At 46.4% G+C, this 22,646-nt stretch overlaps 2 protein-coding genes, 2 non-coding genes and 2 pseudogenes across 10 annotated transcripts; 5 read left to right on the top strand and 1 right to left on the bottom strand.

Annotated features, from left to right (window-relative positions):
* Positions 1-2,079: 2,079 nt before the first annotated feature.
* Positions 2,080-8,960, top strand: LOC100282349 (LSM7-like). Its single transcript, NM_001155261.3, has 5 exons — positions 2,080-2,281; positions 2,388-2,469; positions 4,477-4,548; positions 7,969-8,021; positions 8,461-8,960. The coding sequence occupies exons 1-5, from the start codon at positions 2,105-2,107 to the stop codon at positions 8,545-8,547; spliced, it is 471 nt and encodes a 156-aa protein (NP_001148733.1). The 5' UTR covers positions 2,080-2,104; the 3' UTR covers positions 8,548-8,960.
* Positions 8,961-9,496: 536 nt separating this feature from the next.
* Positions 9,497-12,354, top strand: LOC100272537 (uncharacterized). 5 transcript variants are annotated; one of them, NR_158653.1, is made up of 3 exons: positions 9,671-10,341; positions 10,970-11,570; positions 12,015-12,213. NR_158653.1 is itself a non-coding variant. In XM_008663329.4 (2 exons), the coding sequence occupies exon 1, from the start codon at positions 9,742-9,744 to the stop codon at positions 10,333-10,335; it is 594 nt and encodes a 197-aa protein (XP_008661551.1). In that variant the 5' UTR covers positions 9,497-9,741; the 3' UTR covers position 10,336; positions 12,015-12,354. The 5 variants fall into 5 exon arrangements, 4 of the variants coding, with proteins under 4 accessions (XP_008661551.1, XP_008661550.1, XP_008661548.1 ...); XM_008663329.4 differs by lacking the exon at positions 10,970-11,570 and having other exon boundaries at positions 9,497-10,336; positions 12,015-12,354; XM_008663328.4 differs by having other exon boundaries at positions 9,497-10,336; positions 10,970-12,346.
* LOC111590358 (small nucleolar RNA Z278) lies at positions 10,937-11,049 on the top strand. The gene has a single exon (XR_004853488.1). It is a non-coding gene; the product is annotated as a small nucleolar RNA Z278 (small nucleolar RNA).
* LOC111590357 (small nucleolar RNA Z278) lies at positions 11,180-11,292 on the top strand. The gene has a single exon (XR_004853487.1). It is a non-coding gene; the product is annotated as a small nucleolar RNA Z278 (small nucleolar RNA).
* A 319-nt stretch (positions 12,355-12,673) lies between the features above and the next one.
* On the bottom strand, positions 12,674-13,561 carry LOC100278061 (DUF716 - DUF3774 pseudogene; annotated as a pseudogene). The gene has a single exon (NR_148719.1). The product of NR_148719.1 is annotated as a DUF716 - DUF3774 pseudogene (transcript).
* On the top strand, positions 12,923-14,470 carry LOC100304034 (uncharacterized; annotated as a pseudogene). Its single transcript, NR_148720.1, has one exon. The product of NR_148720.1 is annotated as an uncharacterized protein (transcript).
* Positions 14,471-22,646: the final 8,176 nt, after the last annotated feature.

The raw sequence follows: 22,646 nt of genomic DNA, 5'->3' as shown, positions 1-22,646 counted from the left end.
ATCCACCTGCTCTAGTCCGGCCAGGACCGCGACGTGTCCAGCACCTTCGACGCCGACGTCACGGCGGAATTCCTCCACGCGCAGGGGCTGGACATCATGTGCAGGGCGCACCAGGTGGTGGAGGACGGATACGAGTACTTCCCCGACCGCCCGTTCGTCCCCTTCTTCTCTACTCCCAACTACCGCCAGCTCGGCTGCTCCTTCACCATCTTCAAGTCCAAGACGGATAGCAGCAGCAACTCGCCCCTTGGGTGTTCGACCAAATGTCCCAGCCAGATTGGGGGTCAAGGAGATGTCTGGGGTTCATTGCCAGTTACTATAGCTGCTTGCAGTCACTATGTGATGGTTGTGATGGTAATGGAGACCTGCGCACAAGGGAAGCTCTTCGATCGCATCATTGGCAAGGGTTACTACACGGAGCGTGTTACTGCTATATCCTACAGAGCAGTTGTGAATGTTCAGCAACGATTCTTGTGGGATCCAGGTGTCGTGGTGCGCAGCGGAAGCGTGGTGGCGTTTGGCAGCAAACTACGACACACATGTGTAGACAGCCGGACCAACATCATCAAGGCCAATGCCATGGCCAAGGCCGCGCTCCACAATCAGAGTTGTTGCTCGACCACTTCCGGGATGTCGAGGAGTGCAAAGGACAGGGCCTTTGGCTTGTTGGGTGATGGGGAGGAGCTTGGCCGGAGGAAGGCCAACACGTTCCAGGAGAGCTCCAGGAATTTATTTATGCAGTACCGGCCCATATCTTTCTCCGAGCTTGTGAGGCATGGTGTTATTGCTCAGTCCCTCTCGGTGTTGTTTTGAAAGGGAAGCTTGCTCCTATCTACCTCTTCCATGGTCAGCACGACGTGGGCAAGACGTCCACGACTAGAACGTTTGCAGCAGCGCTGAATTGTCGTTCCCCAGGCAGGAACCAGCCTTGTGGGCGCTGTGACGAGTGCATGGCCATATTATCGGAAAGCAGCAACAATATAGAAGAGATTGATGCTTCGACCTTTCTCAGGAATGTCTATGGAGTCCCTGCCTCTTCACACTTCAAGGTTCTGATCGTTGATGATTGCCAGCACATGGATAAGGAAGGATGGCACACTATCTACAATAGCCTTGAAGGGATTCCTGAGAGCACAATCTTTGTTATGATCACATCTGATATTGAAAAGCTACCAAGCAATTCCATAGAGTGGTACTTTATTGTCTTTGTTGACATTGGTGACATTGACAAAGCTGTTGAAGAGGCCATGTTTGGGATCTTCGCGGATGCTGGTCAAGTCTGCAGTGCTACTTCTTGTCTACTGCTGCATGAGAAAATTGCAAAACAATTTTTGGATAGATTGGTTGGATGGGCAAAGATTATAAAAGTCTCAGATCCGTTGGAGGAAGGCTGTCGAGTGGATTCAGTTGTTAGTGACAGACAATACGAGAAGATAAAGAAGTTCATCTCGACTACAGGAAGTGAAGGTGCCACAAATCTATATGAGCGCATTTCAAGGGCTCTTCACTCGGACTCGGGTATTATTTGGATAAATTGCTTGCACTTGCAATGGGAGCCTGGTGGAATTGATGCCATGTATCGGTTTGGGGGCAAGCCGAATTTTAAGAAGGGGAGAATGTTAGGGAATGTGAGCCCAAACGGCCCATGCCGGCCCATATTACTAAGAGACGCTACAAAGGAGCCTGGCGGACAGGAGAATGGGGTATCGAATATTCAGAGTGCTGATGTTTATCTTCCTTCTCGAGTTATCTCTTCTATGTATCCTCTACCTTCCCCTCTAGGTTCTTCTAGTCCCTTCTAGAGTGGCTTCGACATTCTTCTGCTATCTTTAATCCTCGTGCTGTTCTTCCTTCCCAAACTATAATTCTCTGTAATCGCTATTGTGAGTTGAATCAATACACTGATAGTGTGAGTTGTTAACATGGTGTCCGTGATTTTTTTCTTAGCATTGAAGGGTTTTACACGTAAATATGTGTCATGCTATGTGATTTGTTGATTAATTTACTTTATTTTTTCTGCTTTTTCTGATAACAATTCAGACATTATAGAATATAGACTAAATTTTAGTTGAGTTAAAAAAAACTCTTTTGAACACGTCTAAGAATGTACGGACAAGGACCTGCTCTGTTTCTCGGCGAGTTTTTCCCACTTCCACCTCTCCGTCCCTGCCGAGCTGCGGCGGCCGCATCGACTGTTAGGGCGAAAATCCGTTCTAGTCTCTCGGCGATTTTCGGCAGGCGGAGGCAGCAGGATCTGCGGGAAGGATTTCGTGTCGAGATGGTAAAACATCGATGCCCCCTTTCCTCGTGCGCGAAACAGTCTGCTTGTCTACATTCGTGGTGGCGCGTGATGCGAGGTTGAGCGGTGCTGCTTGTTTCATGGCTAGGCTGGGCGCAAGGAAACTGCACTCGACCTGGCGAAGTTCGTCGACAAGGGCGTCCAGGTGAAGCTCACCGGCGGCCGCCAAGGTTGATTTCACATCCCTCCACCCTTTCTCCTCCTAATTTGCACATTCTCCTTGCAGCAGCGTTGAGCTATTGGTTACTGTTAAATGGAGTCCTACGATAGTCTCTATCCATCGATCGATATAAATCGGATGGATAAATATCTTGTTCATGGGCTTATTTGTGCGAATTTGTGCTGCTGTGCACTAGTTGTTTTGGATAAATTATCGAGTGAAATTCACGAATCACGAAACCACTACAAGCCCCAGCGCTTGGTTATACCAAGAGCCATATAAGTCATTGTTGTTTGACGCTACATTAGCGAACTGTGAACCACAAAACTTGGGATTATCAGTAGGTGATGGGCCTATTCCGTTCACTGACCACAAATACAATCGTATTTTTAATTTTCTTAAAGCACTGAAGAAGCACTGAAGTCTATGGCACGCTTTGGTTGAGCTGGCATTGGTTCTCACATGAATCACGTAAGCAGATTTGACCTCTGGAAACCACAATATGGATTTCGAAAACTGCATTTCCTCGTGATTTTAGGCATCACTCTTGCCCTCTATGGAGTATGGACGGTACTAGGAAAAGAAGAAAGTGTGTTTCGTTTTACACAATCAATGGACTTCAATCGATTCTTCAGTTGGCTAAGAAGAAGGCAGCCAACAGGATGGGAAACTGAAAATGGATAATGCCCTGGCAGGCTCGGCACTCATGCTTTCAGGCAGGCGCGGAGTTCATCCAACTATACTAGACTAGGTTCGCGAGCCCTGTCCGATTGGACGAGAAATCTTCATTTTTTCATAGTTTCTTTCGAAACAGCCCGCATTCTCACTCTTCCTTTTAGGAAAAAAACATGTGAAGAAAGCCTGCTAACCCACTCTTCCTTCCCGCAGCCTAGGGAGGCAGCGGCCTCGCTTCTTTTATTTGTTTATTTTCCTAAGAGTCACCCATACTACAACGCACACAGAAGATATGGCTTCAATCAACCAACTATTTCTTTTCTTGCTTGAGCTGCCTTTAGAAAGCCTAAGCTCTAACGCACATGCACATACTGTTGTTGTGAGTAACTATGGCACGTTACGAGCAGAAGAAAGCCAATAGCAAGCAAGGCTCGTCACTAGGTTGTTTTCTTTCTTTGCTTGCCTGTAGTCCTGAACCAGTAGTTGGTGCAAAAGCACATAAGATGAGGGTAGCTAGGGCTCTGCGAATGTACGTAAAGGCAATATCCTATCTAGCAAGAACTAAGCCTCTCTTCTCTTACCACCCTATTGTTGCTGTACACTTTGCTATGGTTAAGTGCGCTCGCTTCTAAGGAGTTAGTACCAAAGCAAGAGGAGCAGGAATAATAGATAAGTCGGTCATTCGGTCTAGATTCAAAGTAGGTTGTCTGTCTTGCTAAAGTTCATCTTCCAAGGCCAATGCTTTCACTCTAAAGAAAGACTAAGCTTGATAGACTTGAAATAGCAATTGTAATCAGCGAACAGTTAGGGCTGATTTGGTGGTAAGGGATCCCAAGGGGATCCATGCGGGAGAAATACCCTTACAATTCAATTTTGAATAACAAGGGGATTCCTCCCCCATGGATCCCCTTGGGATCCCTTACCACCAAATCAGCCCTTAGTGTATGGCTGGGCTCAACCCCAAAACCTAGGGTTTATGACACTTGGGTCATAACCGTAGGTTCTGTGAAATTTACTCTAGAATGTAATGTGTGCTTGCTCTCTGACTAGGTATGTGTTTGTTTGCCTGTCTTTACAGAACACTAAAGGAACATATAAAGTGGGAAAACAAAACGAACTAGTACTGTTGTCATCATTTTGTGTTCTACAACGTGGAATGTTCTATGCAGTCATTTACACAACCTCTTGGCGTGCAACTTCCTTTTGTGTTGGAATCGTTCATCTATCCATCTTAGGCATACTTGAGCTAGTTGCTGATGAATGTGTAAGCTCCTTCAGTGATTTAAAGGAACTTGTAATTTTTTCTCTATATGCTAACTTGCCACCTTATTCATGCATCCAGTGACAGGAACTCTAAAGGGATATGACCAACTACTCAACTTAGTGCTAGATGAAGCAGTTGAGAATGAAAGAGGTATTTTCTGATTTCTTTGGTTCTATTGTGTAACATGGAGTTTGTTCATTGAACTTGGCTAGGGTTATAACTTATGGAACAATTTCAAAGCATATTTTGCCTCAATTATTTTGGGTTAGCATCTGCAAGCTAATTGTTTAATTAAAATTTGGCCTTAGGTATAAAACAACTGTTTACTAGCGCTGAACTAAGTGTTAAAGACTAAATGGAGAATAGACTATATATTCTGCAAATGACAGGACCTTAGTGCATCATATCTGTAAAAAGGGCAGATCTAGTGGCGGAGGCTCCCACATGAGTGGGGTTTGGGAAAGTGATAAACTGAGACAAGCCTCTCCCGCAAATGCGGATAGGCTGTTTCGAATCCGTTACCTAGTGACTCAGTGAGATAGTTCTCATTACTATACTAGGTCTATGCCCTTTTAGGGTCTTCTATCTGTCTTTTAAAAAACGCTTCGTGTCTAAAGCTCATATGCTTCATGTGCAGATGGAACAATGTTATATTTTTGTTTACAGTGTTGAATAGAATGATCCATTGTTATGGATGGCTGGGACACTACAGTACTCGAGGTGCTACAGTACCATGCTGAATAGAATGATCCATTGTTATGGAAGGCTGGGATACTACAGTACTCGAGGTGCTGTTCATGGGTTAGGGCTGCAAGCGAGGGGAGGGAGAAGGGGTGGCGGCTGGGTTGTCGCCGGCGGAGGTGAGGAGGCTGTGCACGGTATAGGGTGTCATGGCTGATCTGCTGATCTTAGAGAGAGAATTTGCGGCTAGGGTTAGGAGGCGCTGGGGAGGCCGGCCGTAGGGCTTGCCCACGCCCGTCAAGATAGAAGGGATTTTCTTCTAATCTCTTGCTTACCTTCAATTGATACAATCCCTCTCCTTATATAGAGAGGGTTACTTGACCCTAAGCACTAGATCTAATCTTATCTCTAATTCTAATTTTATGCCAAACTAGTCTATCTTTATCTAAACAACCTAAGGGGCATGTTATAGTGTCTTTGTCTCTGTAGCGGTATTGTAGCGGCCCTCTTGGGCCCTGATTCTACACTCCTCTTGGACAAGCAGGTCGTCCTCGAGCTGTAACCTAACGATGACTCCTCTAGACACAAACCTAACACCTAAAAATAAGCCTTTTTACATCTCGACTTATTTTATTATTCCGAATCTGAATGTGACCGCGACTCTTTATTTTTGACCCCTTATGATAAGGCGGACACCCTCCGCACATTGGACTTGCACGTGTGCAGCCACTTGGATCCCATGGACGCCATCTGGATGAAAGGGGAGCACATGGATGACCACTTGTAGTAGGTCAGAACAATGACCAGCGGTGGCGCCCTCGTGGCGGCCGATAGCGGAATGTAGTGGCGCTAAGCAGTGCGCCCTTGCTGATGACGAGGGAGCGCCTTCCCTACCGTCGCTGCCGTAGAGTTGAAGTTCGTCACCCGCGGGACATGCACCATGCTCGCACTTGGAGACAGCAGGCTATCACGTTTGCTGATGGCCGTCCGATATGGTGAGGTCGCGTCCCTATGTGCCTAGGTCAATCACCACCAAGGTTGCCTCGAGCATCTGTCGGCGCACCCGATGCAGTCGCCGACGCCTATGATGCGTGGATACTTCTCGAAACTCACGTACCGGTGTCGGATACCGTATCGGATACGGATACTTCCGGATACGTATCCGAGGCGTATCGGAAATTCTTGTGAATTTAAATAAATAAAAAAAGACGGATACTCCTAGGACACCTCTTGGACACCTGCGGGATACCTTATATCCCTAATTTCCCCTGCGCACCGCTTCTCCCCACGGCGCACGTGCACATGCGCACCTTCTTCTGCGCGCCGCCATCCCCGCTTCTCCTGGCTCCTGCGCGCCGCTTGGAGACCCGTGCTTCCCTGCGCGCCACCAGCCATCACCGATTGGAGACCCTTGGACACCTGCACGCCACCACTGATTGGAGACCCGCGCTTCCCTGCGTGCCGCCAGCAGTCGCCGATCCGTGGCCGTGTCCATCAGTAATGTGGGATGTTGGAGCTGACACTTTCGAAGCTGATTTTGAGGGTGGTGCTGATTTTCTTGAGCAAACTGATCTGTCACTGGATGAGCCAGAACTTGAAGAAAGATTGTTTGAAGATCTTGAGGCATTGGGTTTGACCGAAGATGCAGAATGAAATCTAGTTGTTGTCTCATGTCTGGTCTGTGGTCTCTGGTCTGTTAGAATTAGAACTTAGAACTTGTGTGGTGAACTAGTGATTATTTGCGAGTCTGCTGGTGTAGCGTATCGTTACACATGATTTTGGGCTTTTGGCATGCCGGATTCATTGATTTGAGTCCAGATAAATTCTGGAAGAGGAAGTAGATGTTTACTTTAGTCAAAGTTATTGAACATTAACTTCTAATGCCCTTAAATTGAATGATCGACTGTGGTCCATTTCAGACATTTCAGCATTTAATTTTATTTATAATATATATTGCGTATCGCCGTATCCGTATTTTTTGAGAAATGACGTATCGGTGTATCGGCGTATCGCGTATCTGTATCCGTATCCCCGTATCAGGGCAACATAGGCCGGCGCACTAGGAGGCCACGAGCCGCAGCCTGCAGCCGCCAACGTCTGGTGCCGTGCGACCAACGCCAGCTGTCGCTCACGTTGTTCCGCTGCCTTGATTTGCAGCAACTCCTGCTCAACCACCAGGAGCTAGGCTTGCATCTTTGCGAGATTAGCCCTTATGTTGGCCCACAAGTCCACCATCGATGGAGATGGTGATGGCTGCATCGACGACATTGCCATGAGCGCAGTGACTGCCCATGTGGATGTCAACAATGTTGGGGATGACGGCGTGACGAAATTGGTAGCAGAAGCTATGCGGTGTAAATCGAAACCCAAGCTATCTAATACCAGATTATTATGGATGGCTGGGACACTATAGTACCCGCGGAGCTGCAGTACCGTCGATACTGTTCCGTGCTGCAGTACCTCGTGCTACAGTACCCACATGTACTGTTCATGGGTTAGGGCTGCAAGCGAGTGGAGGGAGAAGGGGTGGCGGCTGCGTTGTCGCCGGCGGAGGCGAGGAGGCTGTGCACGGCGCACGACGTCGTGGCTGATCTTAGAGAGAGAACGTGTGGCTAGGGTTAGGAGGCACTGGGGAGGCCAGACACAGGGATTTCCTTCTAATCTCTTGCTTAGTTTCAATTGATACAATCCCTCTCCTTATATAGAGATGGTTACTTAACCCCTAAGCACTAGATCTAATCTTATATCTAATTCTAATCTTATCCCAAACTAGTCAATCTTTATCTAAACAACCCGAGGGGTGTGCTACAGTGCCAACGTTATTGTAGCTACACTGTAGCGGGCCCTCTTGTGCCCTGACATCCATAATCTTGTTGTTTTGTTTTGTAGAGCAAGATGATCCATTGAAGCTATCAGGGAAAACTAGACAACTTGGCCTCATTGTAAGTATTCCTTCCTGACAATTGATTTAACCAATGTATTCAATCATTCCTATCCTATGTCATCTGAGTGATGTGCATGGGTAGGTTATGATGCTCCATGTAATGTTGATGTTGAAGTGTTCCATTATATGTTTCTCGCAAGCTTGTACTTGATGAATGATTTTATATGATAGCCCTTATAAGGAGGTGTTTGGTTCCCTGACTAAAGTTTAGTCCGCTTCACATTGGATGTTTGGCACATAACTAAACTTAAGCAAAGGGAAACCAAACACCCCTAATTATCGGTTAGGCTTAGGCATCATCTGAAGAAATGTAAGAAACAACATAATTGTCTAGTGGCTGATAAATAAATTATACCTTTGATACATGCGATGTTCCTTTTGCATGGGCTTTACGACTGCAGATTTGAACAACATGCATCCCATTCTGGTTTTTGCAGGTGTGCAGAGGCACGGCAGTCATGCTGGTCTCACCGACTGATGGGACTGATGAGATCGCCAACCCTTTCCTCGCGGACGGAGCATAGCTTGCACCCCTCGGAACAATATGTCCCTGTGGGAAAAGAACCGGTTTCTCGTGTATCTGTTGTATCGTGTGCAGCTGTGCGGCTTATTAGTGGTGTTTAAATGCACTAGATCTAATAGTTAGTGACTAAAATTAGTTGGAGACATCCAAACATCCTAGCTATGAGTTCAATTATTAGCTATTTTTAGTAAATTAGTTAATAATTAGCTATCTATTTGTTAGCTAGCTAAATCCACTAGTATTTTTTTAGCCAACTAACTATTAACTATAGTACATTTAAACACCCCTTAGAATTTAGGGACAAAATCAGATCTCACGTTAGGGTTGTTTGATAGATATATTTAGCCCGTAAGTTTAAGGGGCTGTTTGAATTCAAAGTTTTTTAATACTATGGTATTTTGGGTGTTTGGTTTCTAAGGACTAATTTTTAGTCGCTCTATTTTATTTTATTTTAGTCTCTAAATTGCTAAATACAAAACTAAAATTTTATTTTAGTTTTGTATTTGGTAATTTAGAAACTAAAAATTAGTCAGTAGAAACTAAACACCTATTAAGTAGATTTTCAATTCCTTCTAAATGAAAGGATACAAACAACATCTTACGTTTTTTCTCAACTTCACTAAAACATAACAATTTTTGGAACTAGCACTTATTTAGTCTAGCATTTTTTTGTTACCAAACTCACAAAAGACACGCATATGCTAATGTTTATTGCAAGACCAAAAACAACAGTTAGCACCATACGCCATTGTAGAATTGACCAAGCAGAACTTATCAGTTCTTTGCAGCATAAGCTGTACGAACACATACTTTACACGTTTTGGTCACAAACTTTCGCTCGAAACAAAATAATGAAAGAAAGCCTATAATCAAAATGATCAGCTTCTGCATAGAGTTAAAATGATCAGCTTCTATTAATGACTCAAAATAACCTGATTGGAGTTTGGAGATGCTCTTACGTTCGATGAAGTTGTTGGTCATAGGCCGGGCCAACAAATCACACGGCCCACAGGCCTATTTCCGCCCGTTTCTCTTCTAGGGTTAGGTCAAGACCTCCCCGACCTCGAGCCTCCCAGTATTAATAGAGGCCATGCGGCCGCCGCCGTCCGCATCACCATCACCACCTATCGTCGGAGAACCACAGAATCCACCGCATCGCAGAGACGAGTAGAGGTTAGATTTAGGCTGAGGTAAGATGGTGTGCATCCGGCAGGCGACCATCGAAGACCTGCTGGCGATGCAGGCGTGCAACCTGATGTGCCTGCCGGAGAACTACCAGATGAAGTACTACTTCTACCACATGCTCTCGTGGCCGCAGCTCCTCTTCGTCGCCGAGGACTACGGAGGCAGCATCGTCGGCTACGTGCTCGCCAAGATGGAGGAGGACCCCTCCGAGCCCTGCCACGGCCACATCACCTCCCTCGCGGTCCTCCGCTCCCACCGCAAGCTCGGGCTCGCCACTAAGCTCATGTCCGCCGCGCAGGCCGCCATGGACCAGGTCTTCGGCGCTGAGTACGTGTCACTCCACGTCCGCCGATCCAACCGCGCTGCCTTCAACCTCTACACCTCTACCCTCGGGTACCAGATCCAGGACATCGAGGCCAAGTACTATGCCGATGGGGAGGACGCGTTCGACATGCGCAAGCTGCTCCGGCAGCCACAGCCCAAGAAGCACCACCACCACCACCATCACGGCCCCGGTGGGTGCTGCTCCCACGACGCACCAGTTGCGGCGACTGGTTCTTCTCCCCAGTCTTCTGGTTCACCCGATAAGAAGGCTATCACTTGATGTAGGGTAAGCCTTTTCCTTTCAAGCTCTAGATGTTATGCTCTCTACTAACATATTGCTAGTCACCACCGCGTTTTCGGTGTGATTATACTGTGATTTTGTTTGACAGATCAAACTAGTAGTTTCGTTGTAGAATGTGTAGTATGTAAATGTGCCTCTCCTCACCTTTGGTTTCTTGAGAATGTTCACTCTCAAGGCAGCCCAGTCATGGAGGCACATAGCAATTATTGGTGAGTTTAACGTGGAAGCTTACTGTTTTGTTGTGGTATTGCTTCTAAAATCTCTCACTAAATCAGCCAACGCTGCGGTTGCTTGTCCTTAGCTTGTTTAGTGTTCGCTGGTTATTGTTATGATAAGTTATTTTCTTCAGCTTTCACTTACCTTTGTTATTGGCAACATACTTCTGTATGCTCCGCCCTTCTGGCTTGGTAGGAGTTGCCTGCACGGAGCCTGCCCAAACACGATCTTAGTTGGGGTTCCACATGAGTGCTTTTACGACATTTTGAACTAGATGCGTGATTTATTCTTCTTGACTTAAATTTTCAATATTTATATATTTGGCAGATCATAGATGGAAAAATGTGCTTAAAATTTTCTTGCTTTTGATGATGTGTTGCTTAATTGTGAGGTGCAGACAACTCCAAGTCGCTGCTCTCCAGGGAGAACCTACTTGGAGTCCTACAATCAAATGAGATCTGAGGCATTTTCTGATATGTATTTTTTGCGTGCACTGTAGTTCTTGTTTAAATTTTCGCTGATGTTATGTTCAGCTCTTTCTTATCTTTCACTGTTACATTTGAAAGATTGTGAAACTTGGACGCCTTCAATTTTCACCATCACAGTAGCCAATGACGAGTTGTCCCAACATGTGAGGTGTAGGTAACTCCAAGCCCTGTTTCAGGGAGAACCTACTTGGGGTCCTACATTCAAATGAGATACCTGGGCATTTACTGATGTTTATAAATAAGGCCTAATGTTTTGTCTTGGTTTGTTGCATGCATTATTCTGTTTGAGAATTGTTCTTTGATGACTGATTTAGTATGCTTAGGTAGCTGTGTGTTATTGTTCATGTAATGATTATTTGTTGTTGAGATGTTTATGCCTTTTCTTGTGTCTAGTGTTTTATCAGCAAAACAAATTACTTTGTGGCACTGCCAGTGATGATTTGTCTGCAAAATGGATGTCCTGTGGACTCAAGTCCCCTGTTTCAGGGAGAACCTACTCGAGGAAACATGGTACATAATATGACATCATCTGATTAAACTGAGGCATTACAGAAGAACCTTATTTCCTTGTCAGTTTTTGCTTCGTGCTCTTTCCTTGTATTCTGAAAGTTTTTCTGCTTGGTCATAAAGAATCGTAAAGCTTGGTTGATGTCATATAACGATCCAAGCAGTTGTCTTTCAGTGATGTTTCTGTCTGCAAAATGGATGTGCTATGTATCCAAGTCCCTGTTTTAGGCAGAACCTACTTGGAGAAACAGCATCGAATGTGACATGAATACAGAGACTGAGATTGTAGTGCTGCTTTATTGTTATGTTCTATTTCTCTCTTTCAGTTGAAGTTTCGTGGAATCGTAGTTATTTTTTGTCTTGACTATGCATCGTGCAATTTAAATATTGATTGATGAACCTGGAATTCATTTTTTTGTGCACCTAACTAGCTTCTGAACCTTGCAGACTCGTATCTACAGAGAGGAATCACCAAGCCAATTGTACTCATCTTTCCTCTCACTGGGTATACAATATAGTAGTTGTAGCGGTCTTTCCGTAGTAGAACGGAGAAAGACCTGTGCAGTGAGTATTTGTGTACTTGGCCGATGGCTCGAATCGTCTGACCTAATCAGCGAGAATGGCAACCAAATATGCTTCGTACTTGAAACCTGTGTTGTTTTTAGACATGTGCGAATTTTCACAGTTCATTTGATTGGTGATGCCTGACAATTTGGTCAGATCTGATACCGCGGAATATATAATGCAAGTTTGAAACCTGTAATGCAATTGTTTTGTTATTGGATCACTTACAGAGGAAGAGTGCCTTTTTCAGATTTAATTAGCAATCCAAAGTTACTAGACAATTCGAACTCCAGTGTTGAGATCTCTGCTCCGTCGATCCTAATCGCTTCGATGGAAATGCTGCAACGGAAGCAGATCTGGATGTTGAAATGTGCACCGAAGGTTAAACAAAATGAGCCAATGACAATTTACCCGTAGCAGCTGAGGAAATGACAGCTGCAGATTTTTACAGCATAGACCACGCTGGTGGTTTATCAGAGGGGAAAATGAGTCGAAACCAAAATGAGTGTGGCCGGTGCGGGGAAACAGAGAAAGCAATCTCGTTCTTCTCTCCAGAACTGTGGATAAAGTGTAAACAAGCACGGACAGTGGTGAGTGAGAGCCCCTGGTATCCAGCGAAACAGCTCTGGAGAAAGCGTAAACAAGCAGGGAGACTGAGAGCCCCCGGTGTCCAGCAAAACCAGCGTCCGCGGCCACCTGTTTCCGCCGGCCTCCCTCCGGTATATAACCCACCCGCCGGTCTCCCAGCTCACTCCCAAGCCCCAATACACAGCACAGGAGCATCAACACAACCTCAGAGGAGCACTACTGCGAGTCAATCAGCGACCAGCACAGCAACCGAACTCAAAAGCAAGAGCCCAAGATCCGAGCGGTAGGAGAATCCGGACATGGCGGCGGCAGCGAGGGCGTCGTGGATGGTGGCGATGAGCGTCGGCGCGGTGGAGGCGCTCAAGGACCAGGCAGGCCTCTGCCGCTGGAACTACGCCGGCGTGGTCGGTGGAGGAGTGGACGTGGAACACGAACAGCTCCTGCGCGAAGAGCGCTGCCAGGAGGAGCATGGAGAGCGTCGTCGGCGCCGGCGCCGCGTGGCGCGGTCGTCGTCGTCGTCCAGGTATATGTTGGAGCTGGTGTAGACGAGGAGCGAGGCGTAGATGATGGCGTGCTCGTGGTTCGGCAGCCGCTCAGGCGGGATGGAGCCGTCGGCGCGGAACGGCATCGGCGAGTAGGCGAGCATCTGGGTGGCCAGCCCGTACGCTCCCGCGGCCAGCATGGCGATGGGCTCGAGGCGACGCACCCCGTGGCGCCGGGAACCATGCTGCCGGCGCGAGGACGACGACGCGCGACGATGAGGACGACGGGGTCGGGGCGAGGGAGACCAAGAGCCTCATGTGGTTGAAGAGGTGCCATAGGCCGAGGCCTGAGAGCATCGCGCCTGCCAGGGTGTGGCTGATGATTTTATCCGCGGCGCCGCGGGGCAGCATCGTCATGCGGATCGATGTCAGTCGTCTAAACTGTTGATGCTGGCTTGCTGATTTCTTTGTTTGCAATGCATGCTCGATCGGGAAGGATTTATTCTCTATATTAACCGCGGGAGCAAAACGGAGCGGGCAGGATGTCCACGTCGTCCAATTTTCTGTGAGCCGTCCGATGACAGATCGATGGCCGACCTACCATGTGCTACAAACGTCTTCGTTTCTGTTCCAGACTTCCAGTCGCTGTCCAACGCAAGGGTCCCACCTACTTTCACCACGCGATCGCGGGCCTGCTAGAAGCGTCTTCATTTCTCCATACCTGTCGTTACCTGCTGCTGGCCAACGTGTGGGTCCCATCTAGGTTCCAACTCCTATAAAATGTCCATTGTTCGTTGCTTCATAAACAAAAGATTTGATACTAACGACCGTGTCTACTTCAGCAAGCACATCCAAGCGTGAAGCTAATGTAAAAAAAATATTGTCTAAGATAGCTGCGGCATAGAGCGCCGCCTCGACAACCACAGCACACACTGCCCAGTGTTTCCTCTCAGAACTCGATGACCAGAGCACACACTCACAACTGACCAGTGTCTCCTTTTAGGTACGGCTCAAATATGATTTCTTTGTTTTTATGCATCCACATTTTTACTGCCTAGCTAAAGCTAGGGTTCCACATTCCTTTCACCCCTTCATTTGTGTCTGTGATATGTCACCAATGTCGAATGATTTTTAAACTGATACATGCCTCCTCTTTTTCCCACTCTGTTGTTTTCTTTCCCTTTCTTGATGTTTTTAGTGCTCATAAGCTGATATGTACTTTCTGCTCCCTGCTGCAATCCATGTAATAGATATCGTGGTTCCATTATTATAAGAATCATGTGTTTTTTTCCTTTGATTCTCCCTTTCTCTTTCTCAATGCTTTTCCCTATTCATATTGCTGCTGAAATCCATCAAAAAGTTATTTTCTTTTAAGAAATCCTAATTCTTCTCCATGATGCAATCCATCTAGATATCACGGTTTCATTATTATAGGAATTATGTGCCTTTTCGGTTGCTTCTCCCTCTCTCTTTCTTAACATTATTTCACTTTCATATTGCCAGTGGAGTCCAAAAATCCTAATTTTAATTTTAGATACATACATACACATTCACAAATGTAAGACTCTGCAATTTAGCTACTAACTTTTTTATAGATTTAGTGTTACTTTTATCTTCATAGGACAACTACTCTTACCTACATTGTATAAAATTATATATACGCACTCTCCAAATTCAAGACAATTAAAGTTTGCACATACGACATAATATACGTGCAACCAACTTGATGCATATCCTCCATACTGAAATTGCTTTCTTTGTACATGCTAGCGGCTTACCTCTTAAAATCACTGTATGGGGACAAAAGGCATTGGAATTTCAACTAACGCCCTGTTTGGATCATTGGTATTGAATTCCATTCTAATAATAATAATTTAGGTATATATTAATTAAGCTAATTCAGTTTTATGCAAAAATATATTTGTACACTATTATTAGCAAGATGTCGGAGATATTTATGTGCTATATCATTCCTGAAGCTCAACAGTACTATGACAGGTAAAATACCTCAAAAAAACTTTCTTAGATGCAATATATTTTATATACAATTTGTTCCCTGCATGACAATTTGTATAAAAACAACCATACTTCTTTTAGCCAGTGTTGACCAACAGACAATCATGCTGCAACTACCACCTGCTACAACACAAGAATTGTCATCTTCACATCATGCAGAAGCTGAGCACAAACCATTAAGAGAACTTCTTATTATTAACCCATATGGTTTTCCAGTTAGTATAATGAGCTCCATATTTTTACACATTACTTTGAACTAAGCCTATGTAAACTGCATCAGATATTATTTGTATATATCATTCATCTCTTTTTAAAAATAGGATACATCTGCATTATAACCATCACTCAAATCTGCACGAACACTCGCTGGTGGTTTCCTTCATGCACTAAATGCAACAAAACAACAACTCCTCAAAGCACATGATACAAATGCTACAAATGTAAATGAGATGGCTACAGATTGAAGTGAGGGACACTACATACAAATTGTACTCAAACTGCTCTAAAAACCCTTGAAAATATTATAAAATGTTGTAAGAATAGTTGTTCATGTACAACTATTAGTTACAATATTTTATAATACAACCCCAAATCGGTAAACGCAGATGATAAAAAATACATTTTCCTAAACCCTTCTACAATCTCATTAACCATTCCATATTTTATAATACATTTTCCTTTTTTACATCTACAATCTCATTAACCATTCCATATTTCATCTTCTATACAAGATGATAAAAAATTCACTTATGACAACATCATGAATCCTGAATAGATGTACGTGGTTTCCACTACGTATTACAAAATATTGCTAAACGAAACGTAATGAACCCACAACCCTATACAATAACATATTTGCTGTCACATGCAAGTCACCTCCCGGCGAAAAACGTGCGCAGTGCGCGCGCCCTTGACTAGTATCCATGAAAGAAGAGACAAGCTAGAGAGCGAGGAGGATTTGCTCGCATGGGCTTGTTGTTTGATTGTGATAGATGTCCATTACAAAATCTCAGTTCTGAAGATACGGTTAGGTTAGCTGCTGTAGGCTGTCACATCAAAGTCAACGATTGTAATACTACTACATCAGTGTAGGAGGAAAAAAATACGATTTTAATTTATAAATATTCTTGATTAAATCAAGTGTTCAAAGATCGATATGTCTCATATATAATACTAAATTCAGTGATACAAATTTATAAATATTCTTTGTTTTTTTGTGATGGAAGGGGTACACCACAAGAAAGCTCAAGTAGCTGAAATGATGAGGTTGTTTACACGCAACTAAACACAAGTGTATACAATCATACACGTGTATACAGCAGAGATCTCAATTAATAAGGAGCATTTTTTTACACGCAAGGAACTCAAAGTACATACAACAAGTTCGATCATCATTTAATAATAAGGAGCACAAACGCGTGCGTGTGTGTAGTTGTTATCCAAATCCTGTGCACAAACGACGCGTGCATAGTTAAGGGCCGGGCCGAAGTCAAACGGGATGAAGAATGATTCTTTCGTTTTGTGATGGATCAGCGACATCTTCACCACCGAGTTTCGCTCCAGCCTCAACGTCAGTAGTGGCTAGTTGAGTCTGTGGGGGATCATATGGTGTGATGTACTTCTCTTCGAGTCGAGTCTGTGAACTCCGCTGCGATGGAAGTTCAGACTACGGGAGTGTTAGAGTATATGGATTAGGTCCATGAGGTCCGTGTATGAATACTGTATAGCAACCCTCTCTAGGGCTGGCCCAATAATGAATTCCACTCTCTCCAACAAGCTTATCATAGAAATCCAACACAGCAGCATGCTTCTCATCTTGGTCGGTGATCACCCGATCACCAACCTGCAACTTTGCAATAAAATTCCCTTTCTTCCGGTACCTTGCATGCTGATGAAAAAATGCAGTATTAGCATCACCTCGAATGTACAGAATTCGAGAACACTGCTGGGAGAGTCTAAGCCGAGCCAATGCAATTTGAGCTTCTTCCGCAGCCATTCTTCCCCGTCAGCAAGAGCTCAATGGTACCTTGTAATTTCGAGCTGATGAAGAACCTCCTTAGCAATGACCAGCTGCACCTTGATATGACGAATTTTTCTCTCGCTCCACTTATGTAACCCCATATTGAGACATAGTAGTTTGAGAAAAAAAAAGTCTCCACCGAGCAAACAGATGATATGCATGGGGGCATTCCAATTTTTGGAGAGCCGCTGCGGGCAGATGTGGAGCTCCAAGCCCCCACCCATCTTCAGACAGCCACGAGTCTGGCAAGGGCTTATGAGAGGTGCGAGAATGAAGCAGCAAAGGAGAGATCCTTCAAGGGAGGGAGTGTTGGGCCTGCACCGCCAAAATCCGTGGCACCAGCACTGGCCTAGAAGCCGACACCAAACCCCAGATCAAGCTTCAGAAGAAGAATTGGCTGCGAAAGGGGTGAGCGGCGAATGCTATAACTGCACGAAGAAGTACACTGCTGACCATAATTGTGCAGCGAAAGGGGTCTTCTTTCTGGAGTTAGATGATAAAGAGGAAGAGGAGGAGGTGGCTGCGGAATTGAGAATTTCACTCGACGCACTCACTGTGGGAAATACCAGGCAACTTCAGGTCATTATTCATGGCACACCCCTAATTGCCCGGTATATTTCGAGTCAACCAACACTTTCAACCAAGAGAATGTGGCAGCTGCAGGTGGTCAGCCGACCAGGTCTATCAGTGAAGGTCGCAAATGGTGACAAGATCAGTGATGGCATTTGCCACAACATTCAGTTCTCCATTGATCAGACATAGTTTGTTCTCACAGCATATACATTACCCCTTGCTGGATTTGACATCATTTTAGGTGTGCAGTGGCTTCAGCCCTCAGGACCAATATTGTGGAACTTCAGAGACCTCGCAATGCAGATTTGGCACAATGGTCAGGATCTCATATGGCAGGGAGTGGGCACACCAGGGACGCAATGCGCAGCACTAGACACGGCGACTGATCTGCTGCAGGCCCTACTCTCCTCTTTTGCGGACATCATTGTGGAACCACAGGGGCTCCCACCACCGAGACGACAGGGCCACCGCATCAGGTTGCTGCCCGGTTCAGCCCCTATAGCAGTACGACCATATCGATATCCCTAGATATTGAAGGACGAGATTGAACATCAATGCGATGTGATGTTACAACAAGGCATCATAAGGGAGTGCACATCAGTGTTCTCTTGGTCAAGAAGGCTGACGGCTCCTGTAGGTTCTGTGTCGACTACAGGGAGCTGACCGCAAAGACTGATGCTAAGTACTCAATTCTGATGGTGGATGAACTGCAAGGTTCGCAGTTTTTCGCCAAACTGGACCTTCGCAGCGTGTATCACTTATTGAGGACGCATAAGGCCGATATTGACAAGACAACATTTCGCACTCAGCAAGGGCCCTTCGATTTTTTGGTGATGTCCTCTAGCCTCATGAATGCGCCATAAACATTTTAGTCCTTAATGAATGAGATCCTGAAACCCTTCATTCGCAAGTTCGTCCTTGTTTTTTCCGATGATATTCTGATTTTTAGCTGTTGTTGGTCCACTCATCTACAATATGTCAGGCAGGTGTTTCAGATTCTCGGATTCCATCAGTTGGCACTCAAGCAGTCCAAGTGCTCTTTTGGGCAGACTTCAGTGGCTTGCTTGGGTCACATCCCCTCCTGTGCCCTCCAAGCAGGTGCCCCCCTCCAGCAGCAGCAGCCATCAGCTAGCCGCCGCCTCTCTCTCTTCTTCTCCCTCCTTTTTTTGAAAGCGTAGGAGAACTGCGCGATAATATATTAAAGAAGAGGGGCAGATACAAGAACAAACTGGGGCCCTACGGTGGCCAATAACAGGCATACAGAAACCCATCCACGACTAAAAAACTAACACAATGCTAGCTAACTAGCAGGGAGGCCCGGAATGGGGGCGGTGAGCAAAGACAACTTCTTTGCACCAGCCATCTCCCAAAGGTCAACCTCCAACCCAACTCTTCTAATAGCATCAGCAATACTGGGGCTCTTATTGTCAAATACGTAGCCATTGCGCTGCTTCCATAAGGTCCAAACTCCCAGAATGACTAGAGAATTGAGGCCATCCCCTTGCAATTCCAGAGACCTTAGTGCATAACGTTCTCCACCATTCAAGAAAGACACTATCCTCAGATTGGGGGGCAAGAAGCTGAAGAATCACTTGAAGAAGCAGTTTGAACCAAAATTCTCGAGCAAAAACACATCCAATCAACATATGGTCCAACATTTCTTGATCCTGGTCACATAATGGACATCTCTCCGGATGGTCCATGCCTCTTTTTTGCAGCCTATCTGCTGTCCAAAACTTCCTGTGTGCGACCAACCACATAAAAAACTTGGTTTTTGGAGGAGCCCAAGTTTTCCATATTCTATGAAAAGGCTCAAACTCAGAAGATCCCATAAAGAAACCCATATATGCTTCCTTTAAGGAGAACTTTCCGTTTGCAGCTAGGCGGAAAAAATGCTTGTCTTCAACTTGAAGTCTTAGAACAATTGAGTCAATTAAATCCCACAAAATGAGAAATTCATTGATAATTCCAACAGAAAGAGCTCCCTGAATGTCAGAAATCCAGCTCTGATTAGAGATAGCATCCACCACTGTTCTCTTGTTAACCCTTCTCTTAGGAATGATCCCAAATAATCGAGGGGCTAAGTCTGCAATTCTATGACCCAATAGCCACCTATCGGTCCAGAAAAAGGTTGTAGCCCCATTACCAATCTCAGTTTGCATAGCCATTGAGAAGAAATCTTTCACTTTTTTAGGGACTTGGATAGCAAGAGAGGCCCATGGGAGAGTTGGCTCAGTTTTAGCCAGCCATAGCCATCGCATTCTAAGAGACCAAGTAAGTTCTTTTATGCTGGAAATGCCTAGACCACCCAACTCACGAGGCCTACAAACAATTCCCCAAGCCACATGACAGTGACCACCTTTTGCATCTCTTCGGCCTCTCCACAGAAAACCTCGACGAATCTTATCAATGGCTTTAAGGGCCCAAGCTGGAAGGTCAACAACCATGGCCAAGTAGATGACCATCCCCGTGAGAACATGCTGGACGTGCACTTTTCGATCAGCTTTAGTCAATAACTCAGCCTTCCATCCAGAGAGTTGATTTGCAATCTTATCAATAATGGGTTGAACTTGGATTTTTTGAAAGCTTTTTAATGGCAAGCGGTAAACCTAGATAACGACAAGGGAATTCAGCTAACTCACAAGGCAACATATTCTGCAACACAACAAGGTCTTGATCTCCACATCTAACAGGGTACACGCTGCTTTTCTGAACATTCGTACGTAAACCCGAAGCATCTCCAAATAGCTGAAGACAATCCAAAATAATATTGATATCCATGGCTGCCGGCCGAAGAAAGATCACCACATCATCCGCATAGAGAGAGACCCGGTGTTGCAGTGCTCGAGGAGCAAGGGGCTGCAGCAGTCCATCCTGTGCGGCCTTATTAATCAAGAAGCCCAAAGTATCCATGACCAAGATGAACAAAAAAGGAGACAGAGGATCCCCCTGTCGGAGACCACGACGATGAAGAATAGGTTGTCCAGGTAAACCATTAACACCTGGGATGAGGAAGTCCATAGCAATCCACTAATAATATCTCTCCAGACTTGGCCCCAGCTAATTCCCAAAGTCTTCTGTAGCATCCCAATTTCTAACCCAGGTTTGAAACCCTAATCTAACCCCCCCTTCTTATTATCTATCCCAAAACTCCCTTAGGTTCTTTCCAACATATGCATACACCTTGTTTGAATATGAGCACCTCACTTAGAAGTTATTTTTCAGCACCTAGATTATCTATTAAATTAATTGTTCAAAAGAAAAGGGTATAAAAAGATTTGGATATAGGAATTAGAAAATAAAAAGGGAAAAAGAGAAACCCCCCCTCCTAGCTGGGCTGAATCCAGCCCACGCCGCGGCCGCCCTTTTCCCCCTTCCGCGCCCGCACCCCTCCTCTCGGCCCACTCCCGGCCCGCCTCCGCGCGCGCGCCAGCTCGCTCTGCACTCCGCCGCCCTCTCACTGACAAGCCAGCCCCACCTGCCAGCCGCTCTCTCTTACGCGCTCGCTTCCACTGGCAGACCGGCCCCACCGGTCAGCCGCTTCGTCATCCTCCCCGCATACGACGCCCCGCCGTCCCTTCACCGCCGTCTCTTCATCGCCGTCTCCTCGCCGCACAGGGAAGTTTGGCACCGCCCCGTCCTCCTCCCCTTGACCAGCGTCCTCGCCAGTACTGCCCCGCCGTAGCGTCCCCTCGGCGGCGCTGTGCGCCATTAATGGCGGCACCGGGAAGCTCGCCGGAGTCAGGGAGCTCCACCGCTCCCCTCGCCCCCGCGCGCCTATAAAAAGCTCGCCCCGAGCCCCTTCTTCCTCGCACCAGCCTCGACCACCACCCTCCTCCCCTCGTCCGAGCCCAAGCCGCGAAGCGCCGCCGTCTTCCCCCTCTCCGGTGAGTCCCTCCCCCTCTTCTCTCTCCCTCTCGGTTAGCCCAGCAAGCAATTGAGTTAGCCTAGCAGCTTCCTCACCTTGCCGCGAACACAATACACCCCTCCCCCACCTCGACGGCTCACCCAGAGCTCACCGGCGGCAACCCCGCCGCGAAGCTCCGCCACCTCCCCGCGGGCAGCCCCCTCCCGACCTCCTCTGACCAAATTAAGCCCACCTCTAGGTCCGCCATCCCCTCCCCGTGCTAAGACACCTGCGCATTGTCCTAGAACCGGGCCACCGGCGGCGAACCGCCGCCGAGCTCACCGGCGGCCGGTCCTCCCCCGCGGACGGCCGGTTCACCCCCCCCGTCAACCGTAACGCCGTTCCTTCTCTCCCCCCCCTCTCGCTGACAAGCGGGCCCCGCGCAACGCCGTCACCCCCTTCCACGGCCGCGCCGTTCTCCCCGCTCGTGGGCCGCCGCTGGGCCAAAAGCGCCTCAGCGCGCGCGCTCGCGCCCGGGGTGGGCCAAAATTCATGCCCCCGGCCCAGATAAGGGGAAATTCCTTCTCCTTTTTCTTTTCCACCCCTTTTTCCATTTAATTAGTATTCTTCAATATTTTATGCACCAAAAATTATCCAAATAATTTCTAAAGATCTCATACAACATTGATGTTAGAAAATGACACACTATAATTTGTAAATCCCTGTTGATGTATTGTTTTATTGCCTGTTTTCCTAGAAGAAGCGGGGATCGTTGATCCGGAACCCGTAGCCCCGGAAGAGGGACCAGAGCCCGAACTTCCGGAAGTAGGACTTCTGTGCCAGGAAAGCTTCGACGAAGGCAAGTCCATCCTTCCCTTGATGCATAAATTACCTATTCTCTCTACTACTGCCTAGGCCGGGAATCACGGGGGAATATTGCATTGTGAGTGAGAGATGGCCCGCATTAATATATACTTTCTGGATACGTA

This window comes from Zea mays, chromosome 10 (genome assembly GCF_902167145.1).
Source record: "Zea mays cultivar B73 chromosome 10, Zm-B73-REFERENCE-NAM-5.0, whole genome shotgun sequence".
Lineage (NCBI taxonomy): Eukaryota > Viridiplantae > Streptophyta > Magnoliopsida > Poales > Poaceae > Zea > Zea mays.
The sequence above is the reverse complement of the archived record's forward strand: the minus strand, read 5'-3'. Positions and strand labels throughout refer to the sequence as shown.